The sequence below is a fragment of the Odontesthes bonariensis genome, chromosome 18 (assembly GCF_027942865.1).
Source record: "Odontesthes bonariensis isolate fOdoBon6 chromosome 18, fOdoBon6.hap1, whole genome shotgun sequence".
Lineage (NCBI taxonomy): Eukaryota > Metazoa > Chordata > Actinopteri > Atheriniformes > Atherinopsidae > Odontesthes > Odontesthes bonariensis.
The window spans coordinates 22,155,479-22,181,359 of record NC_134523.1 but is presented as its reverse complement, the minus strand read 5'-3'; the positions used below and the strand labels follow the sequence as shown (position 1 = coordinate 22,181,359).

The 25,881-nt window shown below is 38.0% G+C and overlaps 4 gene segments (V, D, J or C); 3 read left to right on the top strand and 1 right to left on the bottom strand.

Annotated features, from left to right (window-relative positions):
* Window positions 1–353: 353 nt before the first annotated feature.
* LOC142367362 (Ig kappa-b4 chain C region-like) lies at window positions 354–5,103 on the top strand. The segment is given in 3 exon segments: window positions 354–365; window positions 3,844–3,958; window positions 4,643–5,103. Coding segments are annotated over 3 exon segments (450 nt in total).
* A 9,163-nt stretch (window positions 5,104–14,266) lies between these two features.
* On the bottom strand, window positions 14,267–14,831 carry LOC142367959 (immunoglobulin kappa variable 1-39-like). The segment is given in 2 exon segments: window positions 14,267–14,574; window positions 14,780–14,831. Coding segments are annotated over 2 exon segments (360 nt in total).
* Window positions 14,832–15,462: 631 nt separating this feature from the next.
* LOC142367361 (Ig kappa-b4 chain C region-like) lies at window positions 15,463–19,308 on the top strand. The segment is given in 3 exon segments: window positions 15,463–15,520; window positions 17,746–17,853; window positions 18,808–19,308. Coding segments are annotated over 3 exon segments (495 nt in total).
* A 5,871-nt stretch (window positions 19,309–25,179) lies between these two features.
* Window positions 25,180–25,482, top strand: LOC142367360 (Ig kappa-b4 chain C region-like). The segment is given in 1 exon segment: window positions 25,180–25,482. A coding segment is annotated over 1 exon segment (303 nt).
* The last annotated feature ends 399 nt before the right edge of the window (window positions 25,483–25,881 follow it).

Genomic DNA, 25,881 nt, shown 5'->3' with positions numbered 1-25,881 from the left:
ATGATTTTACGACCATTGGAAAAAGAAGAAAGTACTTTAAGAACCAGCTGCTGCCACACCACCATGTCATGGTCTCTGCGAAACCAACCACTACCAAGTCCTCTTCACAGAGATGTTTTCGGAGGGCTTTTTTAAAATTTCTTTCAGACACATGGATGTGCAATCCTACAGATTTCACCTATAAAATACATGTTGTTTGACAAATTCATGCAATTGAGACAGCCTGGGTTTTGCATTAACTCCAAAATGTTAATGCATCATCACAGCAGCACAAACACCTCATACCAACTGTCAAGCACAGTAGTGGAGGGCTGATGATTTGGGCTTTTTTTTTTGCAGCCATTGATTCCAATATGGACTCCTCTGTAAGGTATTCTAGAATAAATATGTGAAGCCATCTGTCCGACAGCTCAAAGTAGAACAAATGAATCTTTTATTCCACTTGAAAAAGTTCTGCAGAATTCAATGCATGGAAACCTAGACCCATCTCATTTCTCACCACAGCTGATTTTACTTGAGTTATTTCCACTATCCCCACTTAGAATATTCTTTTTTTTTCAGCAAAGCAAACCGATGGTGGGAGATGTGAAGTGGATTTGAAAGCGATGTGTTAATAGATACGATTGACACACAAAGTGTGCTTTTGTTGGTCTTCCTGTGTTCACCAGACACAGTTTTATGCAGTAATACTCACAGTGCAAATCGTACTTGATTGTATCAAGTCCTCAGAAAATGTATTCAGCATTAATGAACAAGATCAAGGAAATCAGTGTATTGTTATTATGTGTACTGACATTCAGCTGAATAGCAGTTTGGGAATTACCTTCTTCATTATGTGGCAGATTTTCTGGAAGCTTCAGTTCTACATACAGTATATTCAGTTTTGTTACTGTCTGAAATCATGTAGGCCTGTCAGATTTGAAAGGGCAAATTTGATGTCCATCCATCCATCCATCCATCCATCCATCCATCCACTCTGTACTCCTGACATGCTTGTTTTTGGACAGTGGGAGAAAGTCCGAGTAGCTGGAGAACCCATGCATACACAGGGAGAACTCCATACAGAAGGGCCCCATGTGCTAACCACCACACCGCTGTGCAGCCCTAAATTTCATGTCCTTCCCCTATAATCATATGCAATGGCACTTGTAAGCCAGAAGATGGCAGCACTGACCAATTTATCCAATAATAAAAAAGACCAAAACAGGATTTTCAGAGCTCAGACCCTGAATAGAATGAAGCCTGGGAAGGAAAATGGATGATTGAATGAATCAATTAATGCAGACTTTTAAAGGAGGAAGTTCACAATGTTGAACGAAGATAAAAAATGCTCTCACAGTCTCATTTTTTCAGCACATTGCATCATTCCTTTGCAACAGCGGAGCAGGAGTGTTTGAGCAGTGCATTAGCTGCATGATCTTGCACAATTTGTCAAACCAAAGAAGGAAGGGACTTATTGTCTGGTGAGACTTGCTGGTGAAACTCACCATTCTACTTATTTAATGTGCATTGCACTACTTCAACTTGAATTTAAGTTTAAGTTTCACTTTTTGAAACTGAAACAAACATTTTCTCAATCTTCACTCTGCAGTCAGTCAGCTGGATTATAACATCATTTTTGTTTAAATTTTTCTAGTTATTTATCTTCAGTATGGGCTGTTTAATAAGCTGACAAGCTTACAGCTCTTTGAAGTTTTATTCTCTGGAATTTTGTAAAGAAGCAGCCAAAAACATTCCAAATGAGGACGCAGAGAATGTTTGTTGATAGTTGATGTTGAGGCGCTTTGATAGAGTTTGTAATGTTCAGTTTTTCTCACAGCTGCAGCTGTCGGTTCAGTTTCTGTTCAGTCTGACTGAGGGAGGTTTTTGTACGACTGTTTTTCACTGTGTGAACACATACTGACTGTTGATATGGTGTTGACTCTGACAGTAATAAACTGCAGCATCTTCAACCTGAACTCCACTGATGGTCAGAGTGAAGTCAGAGTTTGATCCACTGCCTGTAAAACGACCTGGAATCCCTGATACTCTGGTGCTAGCATAGTAAATGAGCAGTTTAGGAGTTTCTCCATCTCTCTGTTGGTACCAGGCTAAAAGGTGGTAGCTGCTCCAATACTGAACATTCTGGCTGGTTTTACATGTGATGGTGACGGAGCCTCCCACAGCAGAGCTCACTGCTCCAGGCTGAGTCACTGTGACCTGACCTCTGGACTCTGAGGATACAGAGACAAAAACATAAAGCAGCTTCATGCTTTTGTCGGCTTCATTTCAGAGGGACGGATGTTCATAGAGGAGAGGAGTTTGATTCTCTGGACTTTACCTGTGAAGCAGCAGCAGAGGAGAGTCCAGATGAGGACGCAGATCAAAGTCATGTTTCTGATGAGGAGGATTTCTGTGGCTTCTGGTGTCATGAAGGTCAGCTGTCAGTCATCCAGTGTTCAACTCTCAGGACTATAAACTCTCCCAGAGCACTGGAGCATGGTGCTGCTGATGCAAAGTGGCTCTCTATGGAAATGCTCTGACTCACTCCAACAGGGAGTTGGAACTCTCTGATGATGATTATTATAAATAAATAAATAACGTGTTTATAAGTCAATTGTAATGGACTAATAGAGTGATGGAGCTGTCCAAGGTGTACCCCGCCTAACGCCCAATGACAGCTGCGATAGGCTCCGGCCACCTGAGACCCTGGATTGGATAAAGCAGCTATAGAAAATGATGAATGGATGAAAAAGATTTTTCTCCTCTTCTCCCAAATTATTAAAAAGTGTAACATAGAGGAAAAGGTAAACACAATGATAAACATGCCTTTTTCCTCTTGCTGGTATGAAACTGAACATTTCTTTATATTTTCTGAATAGTTGGTCAATGGAAATGCTGAAAATCAATACATTTTTTAATTGTTTCTGTTAAACAAAGTTTCAAACTTATGGTGTTTGTGCTTTTAGGGCCCAGTCAACACACAACAGATACATTTGACCTATATCAAAAACATCATAATGGAGGAAAATTTTTTGCACATGTTTTACAACACATGATGCCAACATATAAACATGTTTTTATTCACATCCCACCCAAACATACTACAACACTGAGCAAAGTTGAAAGGTGAAAAGCACTTGGACAATAACGCCACCCTACACCTCTTCCCACCTCCATAAAAACATTTCTGAACATGTAAAAGATGTGCTGTGTTATATCCGTGGAATTTTCACACGAGACAAAATGTAAGTATGTTAAACTTTATTCAGACAACCATAAGAATATAATGTTCTGGAAGCACTGAAAATATAGTGATGTTACTATAAAGGAGCTGAAAGTAGCCTTTATAGAGAAAACACTTTGCTCTGTGGAAAGATTTCTTGTTCTGGAGTGAGTCGCTTGAGTCTTTAGACACTTTAGCTTTAATCCTGTTTGAAACATCCCCCTCTAGGATTTCATCCTTATTTTGTAGGAGAGAATATAATTTAGGGTTGATAAAATAATGATTCATTTATAAAATGACTGAGTTACGGTATGTCTGGTCTTATCAGTGGATCAATAGCTTTAATGTGCTACTGATTCAAAATATTTATCAGTATCAGTATCTTTTTTTATTTGTTAATTAATGTGATCAGAATATCTCACTTCTGACAAAAATGTTTAGCAGGACAGCAATGAATAAGTCTTTTTTCATAACTCGAGGAATATTTTTACACTTTTGAGTAATATGTTAAATTATTAATGCACATGTAAAAATCGGATTTGTTGCTCTGTGTTATTTTCAGTTTTAATACAATAAAGTTTGATGAGAGGAAATTGTTCAGAAATCAAAAAAAGGTTTGCTGAGTTTGTTTGTCTCAGAGTCAGAAAGCCGTGAGCCGTGTCTCTGTGCAGTCAGAGGTTTTTGTACGGCGGCTCAATGAGTTTGTATCACTGTGGTGGACTTTTGGTGGAGGAACCAGACTGGAAGTTGGAAGTAAGTTTATATTGTTTTTTTTTTTAAAAATACAATAATTTATATTTGAAGGATTATTTGAATGTCTTAAACTGAGTAAAATATGTTTATTCATCATTTTAAACTATTTCAGGATTCAGTTTTACTTATCTTTGTGGAAGTCGTCAGATCAGCTTTGATGATATTTTTCTACGTTTATGTCAAACTGTATTTTAGAAGCTTTAAAGTCCAAAGACTAAATTTGACCAATGAGTGGTTTCAATTTTAAATTCTCTATTAGAATAATGCCATATGTGAAATTTAATTTAAAATCGTTTGCAGTGTTTTATCAAATAATGACTTCGCTCCATCTGAAGAACATTTAATGTTAGAACTGGTCTTCAGAAAATTCTTTTAACTGATGTATATTTTAACTTTTGAGAATATTGTAGTAAAACTTATAATGTCACATTTGTTTGTTTTACATCCCGTAGAGTTTCAGATATTTCTGGTAAAACTATGAGATGATTTTCTGTCTCTGCTGAGAGGTTTCTTAAAGGGAAGTGAAACAATGTGTTAGTCAGTGACTGATGGAGCAGAAATTACATGTGACAGAAACTTCTACAAGTGGAAAGTCAACTCTCTCACACTAAAGGTGTCCAACTGTCTGCTGTTTGATTGACACTTTTATGGTTGCTGTCCTCTGACCTGACTGGTGTTTCCTAGGTGATACCCGTCCCACCCTGACGGTGTTCCCCCCCTCCACAGAGGGGCTGCAGAAGGGCAAGGCCACCCTCATGTGTCTGGCCAACAAGGGCTTCCCCTCAGACTGGAGTCTGTCCTGGAAGGTGGACGGCAGCAGCAGCAGCTTGGATCAGAGCACGAGCCGCTTTGTGCTGCAGAAGGACGGCCTCTACAGCTGGAGCAGCACCCTGAGGCTCCCTGCAGACCTGTGGGAGAAGGCCAGCTCTGTGACCTGTGAGGCCATCCAGGGCTGCCAGACTCCAGTCTCAGAGACAGTGAGGAGAGGCCAGTGTTCCCAGTCCTGACCTGACTCACTGGGACTCTGATACTGATTCTGTTCTGTTCCTGCTCTCAGTCTATTTGCTTTAAAAGTCTTACTGATTTCATCTTAAAGGTGATTCTTGCTTCTGTTTGTTTGAAATAATAAAAACAAATCAAACTTGTATTTTTACTTCTTTTTCATGACATATGAACCTTACAGCACTAAAATAAGTTAGATAGATTATCTCAGTCCAAAAGGAAACACTAAATATCACACTACTTTGATAGAGATTGTTCTATCTAATTTTCTTTGGTTGTTAGGAAATATCTACAGGGCAGGATTACTGTTCCAGCAACACATCATCAGTCCGGTAAAACAAACCTGTCTCAGCACCATCTAACAGACCAGGATGGAGACTGAGGCCTAAATATAGTCAAACTTTAATTAACATTGACAGTAACAATGACTCTCACTTATATCAGGTCTTGAAACAGATCCATGTCCTACATTTCACGTATGAAGTTTTACCTAAAAAGTAGTTTGATGATGATTTCACTTTAAAGTGTGAAATTTACATTTTTATTTATTAAACTTCTAATGTAGAATGTTTTGATTAAATGAATAAACATTAATCTGATTTTTTTCAGAGCAAATAAGAAAATACATAAAGATTCATTTTGAATAGAAGAAGATATGGTCTGAATCTACTGTCAGCAACATTTTCACACTCCCGTTTATATGCTTCAATTAATGTTGATAGCATTTTAAAGAATAAACAAATTTAATAATTCATCAAGCTCATATCATAAATGTGCACCTGATTTCATATACTTCTGCATTAAAATTAGACAGTGGATTTATCTCATTAACAACATTTAGCTTGTCTCAGTTTCATCATGAACAGTGATGATATAATAATGGAAAATACACCAAGTATTTTTTCTGCAATGAGATATGGTGTATTAAATAATTTGTTAAGAATGTGAGTTGATATGATGATTTGTGACAGTATTCTGTTACATAAACATATTTACTCTATTTAAAAGCCTCAGCTGTAGTGTAGCTGTGGATTTGTACAGATTTGTGTTTTTGTACGACGTTGTTTCACTGTGTGAGTGGCCTGCTGTAATCCTGCTGACAGTAATAAACTCCTGCATCTTCAGGCTGAACTCCACTGATGCTCAAAGTGAAGTCAGTTCCAGAATAACTTCCACTGAAACGACCAGAAACTCAAGACTGACGCACATTACCATCATGAATTAGGAGCTTAGGAGCATCTCCAGGTTTTTGAAGATACCAGTGCACATCATAGCTAACACCTGAACTGGCTTTACATTTTAAAGACACAGTCTGTCCTGGAGAAACAGACTGAGATCCAGGAGCCTGAGTCAGGATGATATCCCCTGATGAACCTGTAAAACGTAAAAAAAATATGACAACAGTTATTGAGACAAATCCAGCTTGAAGAAAAATTATCATCATCCAAGCAGAAGATCATTTCTTTAACATGGTCAATGCGGCTTGTTTCAGTGTTTCTCCATCAAAGCAGAGCATTATTGTGGTGAACCTAATTGTATCATAACATTTTCAGAGGAGAGTCTCACCCTGAACCACCACCTATTTTCATGTTTGGTATCAACTCATGAATTTAAAGGGATAGTTGGCCTCTTTTGAAGTGAAGCTGTATGACATCCCATACTAGCAATATCGTTTATGAACATTTTCTTACCCCCTACTGGGTCCTGTGAGCTGAGTTCCGGCCTCGTTTTGGCGTTGACGAAAGTAGTCTGGCTAGTTGGCTGGGGTTTAAAAAATAAAGCGTTTTGTTTCTCAAAACAATATGCGTTCAAAAGAGTAATACATTTGCATCAGAAAATCGTTGTGCAGGAAAACGTCAGACCTCAAGATCGCTTGGTGCTATTTTCTCTCCCTTCGTATCACTGGTGTTTAAAAAAGATTGAAATTGTGCAAAAAAGTTTCCCTCACATGTGCTCCCATGCTTGTGTTCTATTATAATAGTTTTCGATGTATATATATGAAGTATATACATATATGTATATATATATATATATATATATATATATATATATATATATAATGATATACATATAGTTATATATCTCTGCAGAAAATATTAGTGCAATCAAAGCTTCAATTGTTTAAAATCATTGTCAAGTTGAGCTTTTTTAGAAAACTACAACAAGATAAATGTTATTCAAATCTTATGGTATTGAGAGGATGTGCAGATTTCTTCTAGACCATTAAATCGCTGATAATTAGGATTTTGACTTTAAAGCTGCCGTCGGAAACTTTTTTTTAGTTATATTAGCTTGAACTGTCATGGGATTCTGAAAGGAGAATATTTAAATAGGCTGTTTAGGAAAAATTCCGAATTCTGTAGCTCCCTCTGAAGCCTGTAATCGTGCTTGCAAAAATCGAGCGCTCCCGGCTGTTTTTAACCAATCACGTTAGGTTTATTATTTATCTATTATCTGAGCAGAACAGTCACCAACCACGTCTTCCATGCTGAGCGTGAGTCTGCCCCCAGCTTGTGTGCGCGCACACTGGTGTGAACTCACGTGCACAACCTCGTCCACAGAGGGGGAGAGCCCGAAAGTTGTATCAGTTCGAATTTTCCGACTTTAGACTCGGAATTTTGAAAACCTGCCGACGGCAGCTTTAATTGTATTTTCAATTTTTTTTTAATACACATAGTTGAGACAGTTGAGATGCACGATTAACCTGAGGTCAAAGGTCATGGGAGTAGCATATTTCATGAACTGTCACTAATTGCTCCTTTTTGCTTTTATATATGAATCTATAAGAAAATAAGATTAATATGGATTTTGACTGGATGAGATGGATGAGTTAACCTTTAACTGTTTAATAACCTCTAATGTGTGTGTCCTCAGTGAACTGTATCAGTCTCTGCAGCTGTCGGTTCAGTTTCTGTTCAGTCTGACTGAGGGAGGTTTTTGTACGACTGTTTTTCAATGTGTGAACACCCACTGACTGTTGATATGATGAGCACTCTGACAGTAATAAACTGCAGCATCTTCAGCCTGAACTCCACTGATGGTCAGAGTGAAGTCAGAGTTTGATCCACTGCCTGTAAAACGACCTGGAGTCCCTGATTCTCTGCTGCCAGCACGGTAAATGAGTAGTTTAGGAGTTTCTCCATCTCTCTGTTGGTACCAGGCTAAACAGTGGCCGTTGCTATCAACATAAACATTCTGACTGGTTTTACATGTGATGGTGGCGGAGCCTCCCACAGCAGAGCTCACTGCTCCAGGCTGAGTCACTGTGACCTGACCTCTGGACTCTGAGGATACAGAGACAAAAACATAAAGCAGCTTCATGCTTTTGTCGGCTTCATTTCAGAGGGACGGATGTTCATAGAGGAGAGGAGTTTGATTCTCTGGACTTTACCTGTGAAGCAGCAGCAGAGGAGAGTCCAGATGAGGACGCAGATCAAAGTCATGTTTCTGATGAGGAGGATTTCTGTGGCTTCTGGTGTCATGAAGGTCAGCTGTCAGTCATCCAGTGTTCAACTCTCAGGACTATAAACTCTCCCAGAGCACTGGAGCATGGTGCTGCTGATGCAAAGTGGCTCTCTATGGAAATGCTCTGACTGACTCCAACAGGGAGTTGGAACTCTGATGATGCTGATTTTCAAAAGATAGACACACTTGTTTATAAGTGGAAGTTTATATTGCAGTTTTGGAGAGACAAATAGTTACTCATCAAGATGAATTAAATTATATCAGCAGCACAATGAAAGACCTCGTTCACAGTGACTTAAACAGTTTGTGTTTAACTGGCCTGCCTGCAGTCCAGTTCTGTCTCCTGTCGAAATGATCTGACTCATGAAAGAGAGAATCAGACAACAGCAAACTGTTGGGCAGTTAAAATCTTGTGTTCAGGATTAATTAACAGAAATATAACACAATGGTAAAAAAGCCTTTTTCATCAAACCGTCTTTGAGTCACCTGCTGACATGAAATTCAGGATTCATTTATATTTTCTAAATAGAAAATCGAAGACACTGAACTTTTCTTCTGAGCACGTTTGAAGTTTTATTTTGCATGTGTTTTTGTACAGGGTAGTGTTTACAAAACACAATGCTGACATCGTATTGTGGCAGGACTGTCTCTACAATGAAGAAAAACATGCATTTTTAACAAGTCGAACAACATTAAACTAAAGAGGAAATATTCTAAAATCTCTGTAATGATCATGTCATACGTTACTTTAAATCCCCTTTAAAATAAAGCATGTGTTCATTTGTTTAAGCAATATTTATGCTCCATATGTAGAATGTTTAATGTGAGTGAGATGCTTTTCTGAACTGGAACTAAAGCAAAACTTAATTTGTAAATATCCCGACATCTGCTATTTTAAATTTCCCGTACAGTTTTAGATATTTCAGATCAAACTGTGTGATGATTCTCTCTGTGCTGATGTGCATCAGAGGTTTCTTAAAGGGAAGTGAAACAATGTGTTAGTCAGTGACTGGTGGAGCAGAACCTGACAGAAACTTCTTAAAGGAGAAAATCAGTTCTGACAGTAGAGATGTCCAAGTGTCTGCTGTTCTATGGACAAGTGTGTGGTTCCTGTTCTCTAAGCTGACTGGTGTCTCCTAGGTGATGTCCGTCCCACCCTGACAGTGCTGCCCCCCTCCATTAAGGAGCTGAAGCAGGGAAATGCCACAATATTTTACAGTTATTGCATTCTGTTGCTTTATGTGCATTCTGTAGCTTTTCTGTTTCTTTTTCTGCTATCGGTCTCAATAAACAGTCAATTGTTCTCAAAATCAGATGTGGACTATTTTTCAAATGAACACAAACTGAATACTGAATCCCTTTTTGTCCATTTTCAGATTTGAATAGGTACATATAAAACAATATCTCAACTGTGTTCGGGGTGAAAACACATATATTGGCATAGAGTGGGTACAAAGGGAAACTAAAATTCAGTGTGCACTAACTCCAGAAGATATCTACACTTACACAAGAGTTGTGTGACATTTATATATATATTAAAAAAAAAAAAATCAATGGATACTATAATTATAAACATTTCTCCTGTTTTTCTCTCCTCTGAAACTCAGACAAAGGTTGAGTACAGACCATCGACAGGAGAAAAAACCTGAAACAGGGAATGAGAATACAGAAATAAGTCTTCAGTAAGAAGATTGAACATAGAATTTTCAGGTACGGCTGGCTAGCGTTACCACGACAGTAAAACACTCGGGCGTCGAAGTGCTGGCCGACACCTCCTCTTATCCTCCTCTGATGAGGGTAGATGATTTGCAGGTGCGAAGGAAAGCGCACCTGCAGAGCCTGTGGCCCAACCCTGCTCTTTGGCTCCATCTAGAGGAAAAACTGAGGAACTGATGGAACTGATGCAAACAGATCCCAACAGGAAAATGAAAGAAATATTAAAATATTTCAGATCCCAAAGATTTGATTATAAACTTGAAGAAAGTCTTCAATCCAGACTTGACATAAGTGTATATTTCTTTGAAGAAAACTGAGATTCTTTCAGCAAAATATCAGGCTATCATTCAATCAATCTTGAATTTAGAGATCAGTCATCACGGTATAAAGTTTGATCAGAAAACAGAGACATACAGCACTGAGAACATAAATAGTCTCTAAAGGAAAAAAATAACTGAGGTGTGACTTTTGTCAGTCTCATTCTCAGTTCAAAGGGACTGTGATTTTTTATGAACCCGACCAACAGATGCTCAGAGGCTTTCCCTTCGGTCACATACACCCTCCTGCTTTCTTGTGTTTATTCCACCTATTTGCAGCCAATAATGCCATTTTTTTCCCCGCCTGTTGCATGTCTCCTTGCTAATCTCATCATTATTTTCCCATGAAGCTGCTTCACAGCACACACTAGATCAGTCATGGGATGATGCCTGAGGCCACAGAGCTCAGATAACCTGCTCTACAAACTCCAAAGCTGAAGTTTTCGATATGTCACCACATCATAAATTGTTGTCATGCTGCCTGCAAAACTTATCGATCACAGACCGCACATTAAATGTTCCTACACTCCTGATGTGTGCGCAGATACATTGGACTGCTATGTGCATGGACGTGCACGTTTTTGTCATTTGAATTTCAAAGTTTTTACAAGTCGTGGCGTTTGTGTCCAAGAGATTTTATCAAGTAAAGCTGTGATGATTCCTGAAGTGATGCTGAGGCCCAGGAGCTTAGATTTCTTACTCTGGAAACTTCAAACAGAAATTGGACGTGTTGGCAGAGCCAGAAAACATGGAAGTCAAAGTCAGCAACGATTCATGCAGTTAATATTTGTGAGTAAAAATGAGGCCTTTCAAAGCTTTTGTGAAGCTTCAAATTTGATTCAAAGAGAAATGGAAGACACAATACTAAGTAAGATAGTAATGAACTTTTCATAAAATGGCATTTGATATTGCATATACTATGTATATAATTGTATGTTGTGAGCATATATAGTTTTACATTCACTAGTAGTGTATATGATTTATTTATCATGAAGTATACTTATATCATTTCAATATTTATAATAACACTCCAAGAAATCTTCTTCACATATTCTTTAATATTTAAAATACCTTATATTATTCAAGGATGTACAGATTTCTGGGAGAACTCATCTTTCACTATGAGGAGTTCTGATCTGTTTCTTAAAACTGATTAAAACTGGAGAAAATTATAGTTAATAGTGGCACTCCAGCCTGAAAGTTCTTCTTGATACACACATTATTTCATCTTAGAAATCAAAGGATATGAGGCTGCATTGGAGAAAGTCATATAGAAAAAGCTTGATAAGATTTAATATGCTTGTGTGTGTGTTTGTCCTCAGTGAACTGTATCAGTCTCTGCAGCTGTCGGTTCAGTTTCTGTTCAGTCTGACTGAGGGAGGTTTTTGTACGACTGTTTTTCACTGTGTGAACACATACTGACTGTTGATGTAGTGGTAACTCTGACAGTAATAAACTGCAGCATCTTCAGCCTGAACTCCACTGATGGTCAGAGTGAAGTCAGAGTTTGATCCACTGCCTGTAAAACGACCTGGAGTCCCTGATACTCTGCTGCTAATATAGTAAATGAGCAGTTTAGGAGTTTCTCCATCTCTCTGTTGGTACCAGTGTAAATAGCTACCACCATGTACCCTCTGGCTGGTTTTACATGTGATGGTGACGGAGCCTCCCACAGCAGAGCTCACTGCTCCAGGCTGAGTCACTGTGACCTGACCTCTGGACTCTGAGGATACAGAGACAAAAACATAAAGCAGCTTCATGCTTTTGTCGGCTTCATTTCAGAGGGACGGATGTTCATAGAGGAGAGGAGTTTGATTCTCTGGACTTTACCTGTGAAGCAGCAGCAGAGGAGAGTCCAGATGAGGACGCAGATCAAAGTCATGTTTCTGATGAGGAGGATTTCTGTGGCTTCTGGTGTCATGAAGGTCAGCTGTCAGTCATCCAGTGTTCAACTCTCAGGACTATAAACTCTCCCAGAGCACTGGAGCATGGTGCTGCTGATGCAAAGTGGCTCTCTATGGAAATGCTCTGACTGACTCCAACAGGGAGTTGGAACTCTCTGATGATGCTGGTTATCAATAGAGTTCATTAAGATATTAATCAGATCCTTGTCACGTTCCAACATATATGTTTGTTTCATTAAATTTATAAAATCTAAATTTGAAGTCATTGCTCATAATTCACAAACACCAAAATCATCTATTTAAAAAGTTTCATCTTCCTCAATAAGACATCTTCTCATAATTCTAACATTGAACAAGTTTTATTGTAGATATGTTTAAGGCTCCGGTTCATTTCTGTTTTTAAAGTGTTTTAAATATAGTCGTGATTTTCTATATTTATTTGATGAATTTATTGAGCATTTTGACACAAACTTCTTGATTATTAAATTAAATAATCTTTTGCATTGTTTGTTTCAAAGACATGTCTCTCTACTGTCAGAGGTTTTTGTAGAGCTGATCAGTAATTATTCATCATTGTGGCTGAATCAGACTGAAATCTAACTGTCAGTACATGTGAATCATTGAACAACAAACTGATCATTTTTCTGTTATTTGATATATTTAAAAAAAGCTATTTCACATGACTGCATACTGTTTGATCAGGTATTAGTTTATCTTTCAACAGAATAAAATATGTGTTAGATGAAAATTTAATTGTAATATTTTGTTAAAAGTTCTGTTTCTGTATATCAAGGTTTGAGAACAGTTTTGTATTCGTGGGAAAACATGTTTTATATAATCATTTAACCTGTGTTATTGGTTTGAATGATTCTAATTCGTAGTTCAGTGGTGAACAGCTTTTATTCTAAATGAACAAATATCAGAAAAATAACTCAACATTGGAGTCTTTGCTGTTTTATAAATTCTAAAAAATAATGAATATCAACAATCTTTCCGACACATTACTGTAATCTGCAGACTTTGCAGGTTTAAGTTCTCTCTGATGTTCTTTTACATTCTTCTCATTATTAAGCCTGTAAAGTTACTCACACAACAGTGTTGTTAGTATCACTTTGTACGCTGTCAGTAATCTCTGATGTCAACTATGGCTAAAGGTTTTATGACAATGAACAGGACTGGAGTTCTTATGAGTAAATTTGATCCGTTTCAACAGCACAAAGGCTCACATTACTGTTAATAAGAGATCAGACTACTTTTTCACAACTCTGTGTGGCATATATCAAATTAAATATCTCTGCAGTTGAAAATGTGGTAGGCAGCAGAGTTTTATTACAATATTTACATGAATATGCTCTAGCATTTAAAACAGATGAGAAATTGTGTTCATGATGTTTTTACCTAAATTATTTCACTACTTTATCTTCACTTCTGAAACCTGTCTGTTGCTGCGGTTCAGCAGTGATGCTCATCTGTTGTCATGGTAACTGGGGCGATAGAGGGAAGTGAAACCCTGAGGAAGAGTTTCACCTAAACTCTGTACTGTATCCTCTGTCTCTGCAGTGTGTGAGGTCCCTCTTTCCCAGATGGTGCTGCCCCCCTCTGGAAAGCAGCTGCAGATGGGGAAGCCCACCATCGTATGTCTGGCCAACAAGGGCTTCCCCTCAGACTGGAGTCTGTTCAGGAAGGTGGGAAGATTATTCACGCTGCAAGTTTGGTGTTTTCTTCAGATTTTTGGCAAATTACTGTTTTTTACCATAAAAACATCTTATTTGAAGACAAATTCTGAAAGTGATATGATTGTGATACATTAGAAATGATCAACTAATCAAATAGATTTTTCTTCTCAGCAGCTCTTCATTCATTTCACTTCCTCTCCAGCTGTGAGGTTTTTGTACGACGTTGTATCACTGTGTGAGTGGCCAGCTGTTACACTGCTGACAGTAATAAACTCCTGCATCTTCAGGCTGAGCTCCGCTCACTGTTAGAGTGAAGTCAGTTCCAGATCCACTTCCACTGAAACGACCTGAAACTCCAGACTGGAGACTTGTAGCATAGTAGATCAAGAGTTTTGGAGATTCTCCATCCTTCTGGAGGTACCAGTTGAGGCATGTGCTAACACTTGAACTGGCTTTACATCTGATAGAGACAGTTTGACCTGGAGCAGCAGACTGAGATCCAAGAGTCTGAGTCAGGACTTTTTCTCCTGATGAACCTGAAATTATGAAGAAGACAAAAGTTATTGAGAGAAGTCCAGCCTCATGAAAGAAGATCCAATAAGAAGAGGATAATTTCTTTCAAATGGAGAACAGATAAAAAATATTGATTTTTCTTGTTTCAGTGTTTTTCCATCACAGCAGAACATCTTTGGGATGAACCTGCTTTTAACCTGAAGCAAAGTTCTCAGAAGAGAGTCTCACCCTGAACAAGGAGCCCCAGGGTGGTCAGCAGCAGAGTCAGTGACATCATCATCATGGTGCTGCTGGTGTGTCAGTGTCTCTGAAAGGTCTGGACAGCCACTGATCAACACTGACCTCTTAACATCTGGGAGCAGAGAGGCAGGACACATATGCAAACACACAGAGTCAGTCAGCTGGAGCTGTCCTCTACATGTCAGGATGTTTCCTCCTCTCTGCTGAAATTATTACTTCACATTCTTTTAGTTTTCTACTTAAAATGATCTTTTTCACAATGGTTTGTGTTTTTAGTATTTTGGGTCCTTTCAGTCTGACTTAAAAGGTAAACCTGAACATTTTGGATCAAAGCATACAGCCCACTTAGAAGCTGTTCAGAGGATTTAAGTTAAACACTCTGTAATGAATTTTCATTCATATCAGTCATCAAGCATCATTCATTATATATGTAGTCTATCTTCCAATACTAAGGAACTTCTACATCTTACTGAAATTTCCAAAATGTCATCTTATTCAAGAAATTTCAGTTTACAAGGTCAAAATAAACGTGTTTAAATGTATTTTTTGTATATTTGGTTTGTCTTTTAAAGAGAATCTGCCATTGCATGTTCTTCTATTATTATGTAACCTCTTGTTATCAGAAGAATCCCTGCTGTCATATGATGATGTACTAATCAGGCAATAGATCAATGAAATTCACAGTGAATGCCTTTAACTCTGGTCAGGACACCAGTTTTATAACAACAGGTGACATTGAAACACTGACTGTTATTTCAGAGTGATAAGACAGTGTCTCTGTTTAACTGTATGACATAAAACAGCTTGGACCTGGTGTTTAAAAAATTATTTAAGAAAGATAGAAATTGTGTCAAATAGTTTCCCTCATATGTGCTCCTTTGCTCGTGTTCTACTATAATAGTTTTCAATGCAAATATGTATATATATATATATATATATATATAGTTATATATATATAGTTATATATGTCTGCAGAAAATATTTGTGTAATCAAAGCTTACATTTTTTTTAAATCATTGTCAAGTTGAGCTTTTCTATAGAAGTAGATAAAAGTTATAGAAATCTGAGAGGATGTGCAGATTTCTTCTTGACAATTGAATCGCTGATAATAAGGATTTTAATTTTAAATGTATTTTCAATTTTTTTTAATACACATAGTTGAGACAGTTGAGATGCAGAATTATCCTGAGGTCAAAGGTCATGGGAGTAGTATATTTCATGAATTGTCACTCATTGACTCTTTGCTTTAATATGTAAATCTATCAGAAAAATAAGATTCATATGGATTTTGACTGGATGTTATGGATGAATTAACTTTTAACTGTTTAATAACCTCTAATGTGTGTGTCCTCAGTGAACTGTATCAGTCTCTGCAGCTGTCGGTTCAGTTTCTGTTCAGGCTGACTGAGGGAGGTTTTTGTACGACTGTTTTTCACTGTGTGAACACATACTGACTGTTGATGTAGTGAAAACTCTGACAGTAATAAACTGCAGCATCTTCAGCCTGAACTCCACTGATGGTCAGAGTGAAGTCAGAGTTTGATCCACTGCCTGTAAAACGACCTGGAGTCCCTGATGCTCTGCTGCTAGCATAGTAAACGAGCAGTTTAGGAGTTTCTCCATCTCTCTGTTGGTACCAGGCTAAATAGTGGTTGCTGTTATAAACATTAACATCCTGACTGGTTTTACATGTGATGGTGACGGAGCCTCCCACAGCAGAGCTCACTGCTCCAGGCTGAGTCACTGTGACCTGACCTCTGGACTCTGAGGATACAGAGACAAAAACATAAAGCAGCTTCATGCTTTTGTCGGCTTCATTTCAGAGGGACGGATGTTCATAGAGGAGAGGAGTTTGATTCTCTGGACTTTACCTGTGAAGCAGCAGCAGAGGAGAGTCCAGATGAGGACGCAGATCAAAGTCATGTTTCTGATGAGGAGGATTTCTGTGGCTTCTGTTGTCATGAAGGTCAGCTGTCAGTCATCCAGTGTTCAACTCTCAGGACTATAAACTCTCCCAGAGCACTGGAGCATGGTGCTGCTGATGCAAAGTGGCTCTCTATGGAAATGCTCTGACTGACTCCAACAGGGAGTTGTCTTATCAATCAGGATATTGATCAGAAACTTTACAGTGTTTTCCTGAATGTATCTGTTTTTTTGTTTTATTTAATTTTCAATTTTATTGTCAAAATTAAACTTTTTGTCAATCCTCATAACTTTTTATGTTTTTTTTTTCATTGATGAACAATTGTTAATAATCCTGCTCAATATTTCTCTGATGGACTCTACAATGGATCTGGCTGCACGGCAGAATCTTTCAGTGCTTTACCAGTTTATCTGTACACATGTTGTTAAATATGTCTGTCATTTACATTCATAAATGTATTATTTTATAATGAATTGAAATATCCTGTTTATTGCTGAATGTGTAAAGCACTTTGACATTAACTTTGTATTTCTCAAACATTTAAAAAGTTCTGCAGTTTGTTTGTTTCAGAGTCAGAGAGTCGTGTCGAACAAAACGTAGAACCCAGAAATACTGCAACACTGAGAGAAGCTGAAAAGTGAAAAACACTTGGACTATAACACCATCCTTCACCCCTTCCTGTCTCCTTATCAGCATTTATGAACATGTTCAACATGAGCTCTATTGCATTTGTGACAATTTCATCAAATAAAGATATATGCATGTTTGAGTACAACATTTTGGGTTAATTAATGAGATTTGTTATCAGCGTCTCATATTAGTTCATTCATGGGGTCATAATATCTCACCTTCTGTAAAAATGTTTTATAAGACGGCATCAAATGAGTCCATCTTTATTTTCACAAACGTTAAAATACTAAATATATAAAAATCTGATGTGAGACATTTGTTGCTCTGTGTTTTCTTCAGTTCCTATTTGAGCAAAAATTCTAGAAAACACAAAAAGTTTTGGTGAGTTTGTTTGTCTCAGAGTCAGAGAGCCGTGTCTCTGTGCAGTCAGAGGTTTTTGTACGGCGGCTCAATGAGTTTGTATCACTGTGGTACACGTTCGGTGGAGGAACCAGACTGACAGTTAACTGTAAGTACATTTTACTCTCCTAATAGCCTGAAATTTATAGCTCCTTCTTTATTTTTTCTTTCATAACCAGAAAACTGTTCATTTATGAAAAATATATGAATAAATGTAGTTTATATGATTGCAGTAATTGTTGATGAGTGAGTGAGACGATATATTCGGACACACTCAAAAGTCTTCTCTCTGTCACTCAGGAAATTTTAAGCTTCTGAAAACTGGTTACGACTGAAAATAATTCTTACATGTTACATGAACAATAATTCATGAACAAAGTTAACAAGTTGAAGGTTATTCTCAAACGCTTTAGTTATTCTCTCCACACTTAATATCTGTGTGAATGAACATTTCACAGGGACTAATTCTGTGTCATTGATAACAATTTAGTCAAAATTCTGAGCCATGCTGATCTGGGCTGCACTTTCATCTAACAGCATATAAACATTTCAGCAGGAGAAAAGTGATGCATTACTGTGTGAGGGATACTGATTCATGTCATTTCTTTACAAAGGTTGTTTTACGATGCAAAATAACAGAAAATACTACGAGAGAAATGACTGTAAAGGAGGAAAATTCTGTTTTTTCCACGTAATTTTGCAGTCGCTAAAGTCTGAAGCAGGAGAGGGTAGAAATGATAGATTTATATAAACTTGTCGAAATGATTTGTGAAATGAATGAAAAACTTGTTTTTGATGTAAACAGGTGATACATGACATGAAGGCTGACGATCTGGTTTGAAAATTGCATTCATGATTTTAGATTGTAACACACTGACTGAAATAAAACTGAAAACATCTGAGGAGCAAAAAGCCTTAAACCTTTTTATTTTTAGTACTGAAACCTGTCTGTTGCTGTGGTTCAGCAGTGAAGCCCGTCTGTTGCCGTAGTTACCGAGCTCAGAGAAGGAAGTTAGATATTAAAAAGCTGCTGCCTCTCAACATGTATCCTCTCTTTCTCCAGTGGGTCAGGTCCCTCCCACCCTGACAGTGTTGCCCCCCTCCACTGAAGAGCTGCAGCAGGGGAAGGCCACACTTGTATGTCTGGCCAACAAGGGCTTCCCCTCAGACTGGAGTCTGTCCTGGAAGGTGGACGGCAGCAGCAGCATCAGCTGGGAGCAGAAAAGGAGCCCCGGGCTGCTGCAGAAGGACGGCCACTACATCTGGAGCAGCACCCTGAGGCTCCCTGCAGACCAGTGGGAGAAGGTGGGCTCTGTGACCTGTGAGGCCAAACAGGGCTCCCAGACTCCAGTCTTACAGACACTGAGGAGAGACCAGTGTTCCCAGTCCTGATCCCACTCATTGGGACTCAGATATTGAAGTTACCGTTTTTTCTTTCAGTCTTTACTTTTCAACAAGGTCTCTGTCTCTTTTCTACAGTAACCTTTTCATGTCTTCTTCATCTTTTAATACCGTAATTGTTCTCATTGAGTTTTATAACTGAGATTTCCCTGATTAAATAAAAAGCCTTTTCATCAAAACAAATGTTTTCGTTTATGTTTTAATAAAAGAAACAATGACCCCACCAGTTCCATAAAATCCACAGACATACCTAATAAAATATATTAATTTATTTAGATTGAAAAAATACTGAACAACGTGAGAAAGGAATTATGAGCTCATGTCATACAGTGTTTGTTTTAATAGAACAACCCAGAATGGTCATTTAAATTCAGCCATGATAGAAATAACTTAATCCAATGTTCCAATTTTTTGTGAATTTGTAACTCGATGAAAACCTTGTTGTTATCAAGCTGATTGTTCTGTTGAAGAATTTCAATCAAAACATCTTAAATATGATAAAAGAAGCATGTCAGTAGGAGAAACATTTGTGCTGAAATATGTAGATAAAAATCCACACACTGTAGGAACTGTGAGTAAAGCTAAAATGCCTCACAGAAACATGCTACTGTAGGATCCTGAACAGTACATTCTGATTGGTTTACAACATCAGAGTATAATTATCATCAGTGATCTCTATATAAAGGCTGATTCATGTCTTTAGTGTAAACAATCTCACAGAAACATCTAATGTGTTCTTAAACTCTTCCACAGTCCTGGAACAATGTTCTTCACACTCATTTAAGAATCTGTTGGTCGGCTGTTCCCTGATGTGATGATGATCTAATCTCCAGGTCAAAAGGGACAAACGGATTTACCTACAGAGGAAGATTACATGAGAATAAAACAATTACAGCATTTCTTCTGCTCGTGTCTCAATGTGACCTTTAAACTGCATCAATAGATATTTGTAAGCAGCCACAATAAAGACTGTAGTGAGCTGATCTGACAACATTCCCTCTGGAAATGCTCTGACTGACTCCAACAGGGAGAATTTATACAAGTATTTACCCAAAACTTCTTCATACTTAGTTTAATGTGCTGGTAATGTTTGAGGAAGAACTTCTGTAGTTTTTTAGTTTCCTAAAGGAAAAAGGTTTTCTCTGTGGAAAAACAAATAAACAAAAGAAAAAAAAAAACATGTTGTTTGGAACTATTTTCATGTTTGGTATCTTCTTAAACTAAAGAAGTCCCATTGTGTCACACTCTGAACTGGAAACAGTTATTCATACATTTATTTCATCACATCCTGATTATTGTAACTCTTTGTTCTCTTGTCGAAGCAAAAACACCTGGGAACATCTGTAGATTGTTCATAACGCTGCCGCTTCTAACTGAGCCGTCTACACACTCACATGTCACACCTTTGAAAATTAAGTTTAAGATTTTTATTGTCATGTAGATACAGGAAATACACAAAAATATTCCTTCACATTTAACACATCCAGGTTGGCACCTGTTGAACACACACATGCACGGTGTCACACACTCATGGAGACATATGCCTTATACACTGGGGCGGCAGCCATTCACAGCACCCAGGCAGCTATACTGTCAGCCCTCCAGCTGTCAGTTGACCAATGTTTTGAACGGTGAGATCCAGAACGGTGAGAGTGGGAACTGACCTGCCAGCCCTCTGATTACTGGATGACCCACTCTAACCACTGAGCCACGGCGGCCTGGTTCATCTGCACTGGCTCCCCACCAACTTCAGAGTCCACTTTAAGGCATTCATTTTTACTTTTAGAGCTCTGCATGGACAAGCAGCTGTACGTCAGAGATCATTTACATTCATACATCCCCAGTAGGTCCCTGAGGTCGTGTGATCAGAGCCTGCTAACTGTGCATCATACAGGTGTGGGAACTAAAGGAGACAGAGCTTTTGCAGCAGTGGCCTCCAGACTTTGGAACTCTTTCCCGCTGAGACTGGATAATCTCTTTTAAACAGGAGCTGGAAACTCATCCTTTTAAACTTCCCTTTGGTTAACTATTGCTTCTTCATCTTGAAAGGTGCTTGTATAAATAAAGTTTCACTTAACCTATTTAAATGTAAAGAAAGTGTTTTGGGAGGAAATGCTCAGAGGAACAGGAACTTCAATTTCTTGTTGATACACTTCACTTCTTGTAATGACTTGGTGTTTTAAGTATTAACTGAATGGAGCACCAGCTTCTGTATGAAGACAAATTATTCAGAACCTAACTGAGTTATTACTAAGTTATGTTAAGAAAAAGATATCTGAAAGCTTTAAAACCTCCTTTGTATTGATTTCCAAATATCCAACATAAAATAAATCAGCAGAACAAAGAAAAGGAAAGAGATGCCTAAACCTATGTTGAAATGATCAAGGCTATGAAGTTATTTGACTTTAAATTCTTCATTTTTACTCGGCTGTATTTGGATGTATTCAGTATTTAATTTTTCCAAGAAATGTTTTAAACCTCAAAGGTTTAAATAAATGAAAGCATGCTGAGAGATGGTTTATTTACGGAAAAATGTGAAAAGTAGTTATGTGCTTCTATTAATAAAGAAAGAGAGTGTGAAAGTTAGGATTCTTTTGTGTGTTTGTGTGTGTGTGTGTCCTCAGTGAACTGTATCAGTCTCTGCAGCTGTTGGTTCAGTTTCTGTTCAGTCTGACTGAGGGAGGTTTTTGTACGACTGTTTTTCACTGTGTGAACATAAACTGACTGTTGATGTTGTGTCTGGCCTTACAGTAATAAACTGCAGCATCTTTGGTCTCGATTCCATTGATAGTGAGCATAAATTCAGTGTTTGATTTACTACCTGTAAAACGATCTGGAGTACCACCTATCCGGTTTACTGCATAATAAATCATTAATTTAGGTTTTTCTCCATGCTTCTGTTGGTACCACTCAACAGAGTTACCATTAATGACGTTCTTATTAGTAGTACATGTGATGGTGACGGAGCCTCCCACAGCAGAGCTCACTGCTCCAGGCTGAGTCACTGTGACCTGACCTCTGGACTCTGAGGATACAGAGACAAAAACATAAAGCAGCTTCATGCTTTTGTCGGCTTCATTTCAGAGGGACGGATGTTCATAGAGGAGAGGAGTTTGATTCTCTGGACTTTACCTGTGAAGCAGCAGCAGAGGAGAGTCCAGATGAGGACGCAGATCAAAGTCATGTTTCTGATGAGGAGGATTTCTGTGGCTTCTGGTGTCATGAAGGTCAGCTGTCAGTCATCCAGTGTTCAACTCTCAGGACTATAAACTCTCCCAGAGCACTGGAGCATGGTGCTGCTGATGCAAAGTGGCTCTCTATGGAAATGCTCTGACTGACTCCAACATTTCTTATCATCAAGAAATTGATTAGAAACTGTAAAGGATTTCTTTAAAGGTTTCTGTTCTAATTACTTATTCATTTATTTTTTGTCAATTTGGAAATAAATGATGAATAATTTAAATTAAATGGTGTTTTTTTTTATTATTTGAAATGTTTCAACGAATTTTAAAATTCATGTGTAAGGATTAACAGCCAATTCATACAAGTATTAACTGAAAACTTCTTTATTCTTATTTTAACTTACTTTAACTTTTTGAAAAATATCATGTGTACAGCTTGTTTCATTATAAATATGTAACAGATTTCATGTGAAAAAATTGTAAAAGCTAAATTAACCAAAAGAAAAAAACTCAAGTCATGTCTTGTATGGAACTTCTTTCTCCTTTAGTATCATTTTTGATTTCAGTCCTGACTACCGGGAAAATAAATATTCGTCATATCACAATTTTATCATCTTTCCTAATTGTTTGTGAGGCAATGAGTATAATGAGAATATTTAAAAAATTTTTTGTATTTTTTTAAAGATATCCCGTGTCCACTACAGTATGAATTAGAATTTCATACATGTGAAACTAAACCACGATGACAATCAATAAATTCAATGAAAATATCTATTTCAACATAAGAACTGGCAGTCAGTCTCATACTGAAGCCACACATCGGTGATCCCCAGAGTCCTAAGGCTCACTGCCATAGGCAGAGGATGCCATGACCACTGGCTTATTGTCAAACCACTTAATGACAGCAAGTTCAGGAGGACTTCGTCTGACCACCATCTCAGATGCCCCTCTTCCTTTCTTTTTGATGGCCTTCTCCCCTGTAATATTGCACTCCTTTGGAATTCTGTTGATCACAAGGGTTCAGATTCCTGACACTCCCTTTGCCATCAGACGGTCCAGGAGGTTGACGGTCGTAAAGAACCTGTCAAAGAACAGGTGGGTTCCTTTGGGAACGGATTGGACCAGATGGAGGACAGCTTGTTCTCCAATGCCCTGTCCCTCTGTGACTCTGAAGGTGGTCTTGCCTTGGTAGACCACAAAATCTAAGACCATACCAGTTGGTGTGGCGAAGACAAACACTTTCAGTCCAGTTGGGTATGGTTTGCCCCTAACATACTGCCCAACAGGGCAGCGACCAGTAAATGGAATCATTTGCTCATCAGTGGACAAATGTCTTGGCAGACTTAAACATCCTTGCCTCATTTAGTCTCGGAGAGGCCTGACTTTCCACAGGAGATCTTTGCTTTTGTCCTCATCAGACACGTCAAGGTCATTGATAATCTTAATGGAATTTCTTAGTTTGTAGAACTGATTTCTGGTCATGGATTCTGCTACTATTTGAACTCTGGTGTGTGAGGCCCAATACATCTGAATGTTTGGATAACCGAGGCTAACCTTTCTCGATCTTCCTCATCAGACAACTCAAAATCTGAGTTTACTGGAACGATCTGCAGTAAAATTCTCTCTGCCTCTGTCAGTGAATCCCTTCCATCTTTTGTTAAAAAATCCAGAACAAAATGGATAAAATAACCACAAATGTCCACTGCAGAGGACATTTTTTAAATGATGAAACTTTTCAATAAAATTGTTAAATTATTCTAGAAAGTGATATAAATAGAGATCTACCAGTAAATTAGACTGTCTGAATCTTTCATATCTTGCCAGACTATTTATTATTTAGTCAAATAAATTATCATCAGTCTAAAACGTTGATGAATATAAAGATGATTTAAGTCATGAATTGTAAATGCTAAATACAATAATATACAGTGTTATTATGTGGTATATGTTCATATATTTTTATTTGATATCAACTCATAAATTCATCATTGTTTTGTTGAGTAACTTTGTTTGTCTCAGAGTCAGAGAGCCGTGTCTCTGTGCAGTCAGAGGTTTTTGTACGGCGGTTCAATGAGTTTGTATCACTGTGGTGGACTTTTGGTGGAGGAACCAGACTGGATGTTGGAAGTAAGTTTATATTACATTACAAATTCAACAGGATGTTGTCAATTAGTCTTTAAAATGTCTTAATTCTAATGTTGAAGGATAAAAAATCTGTCATTTTCCAATAGTTTCAGTTTTCATATATTTGAGTCTGCTCTTCTGTCATGTAGTTGAAGTGAGACCTGAGTCAAAATGTTCGAACAACGTTCATTTTAGACATAAATTCAAACCGTTTGATGTGAAGGAAAGATGAAGCGTGTTAACTTCTTAGGATAGTTTTCAGGTTTCCAACACCATAACTGTTGTCTCTTTTTACGGTTTGCTTAGAGTTTGAAACCATTTGAAGAATTCTCTGAATTCTGGTTCATGTTTACTTGAAACTTGTTTGATTGTTCTCACTTAATTTTTCTATTATTCAGTTTTCAACTAAATACTGCATGTGTAATGTTAAGATTGTTGAATACCAGGAAACATGCTTTAGTGATGTTTTAGGACTTCTTTGACATTTTAATAGAAAATGTGTGATTATTCTGTCTTTGCTGGCATGCATGAGAGGTTTCTGATAGGGAAGTGAAACAAGGTGTGAGAGACTGTTGGAGCAGAAGAAAACTTGTGACTGAAACTTCTTAAAGGAGAAAATCTTCTTTCTCAGAGTAAAGGTGTTCAAGTGTCTGGTGTTTGACAGCTGTATGGCTTCTGTGCTCTAAGCTGATTGGTGTCTCCTAGGTAACGCCCCTCCCACCTTGACAATGTTAACCCCTTCCAGTGAAGAGCTGAAGAAAGGGAAGGCCACTTTAATGTGTCTGGCCAACAAGGGCTTCCCCTCAGACTGGAGTCTGTCCTGGAAGGTGGACGGCAGCAGCAGCAGCAGCCTGGAGGAGAGCAGGAGCCCCGGGGTGCTGCAGAAGGACGGCCTCTACAGCTGGAGCAGCACCCTGAGGCTCCCTGCAGACCTGTGGGAGAAGGCCAGCTCTGTGACCTGTGAGGCCACCCAGGCCTCCCAGACTCTAGTCTCAGAGACAGTGAGGAGAGACCAGTGTTCCCAGTCCTGACCTGACTCACTGGGACTCTGATACTGGTTTTAATCTCTTTCAAGTCTCACTGTGTATTCTGTCTTTCTTTCTGTCAATAAATGCATCAACATTAACGTTTTTATTTCTGTTGTTGATCTTTCATGTTTCAAATCAATAAAGATTTCTTTAATTATGGCTCCATTCATCAAATGACTTTTTTCTTTGCCACACTGTTTATATAACAGTCAGACCATCAGTCAGAATAAGACTTAAAGCAATAAAACCTTTATTCAGTTTGACTTTTAATTAGACTTGTGTGACTTTGCTTCAGATTTGTTAACATTAACTTTACTGAAGCCTTTTAGGAAAGGACCAACTAGTTTTTTCACACCACTGAAGGAACCTCTCTGTTACTGAAGTGCATTTGGGACCTCATGT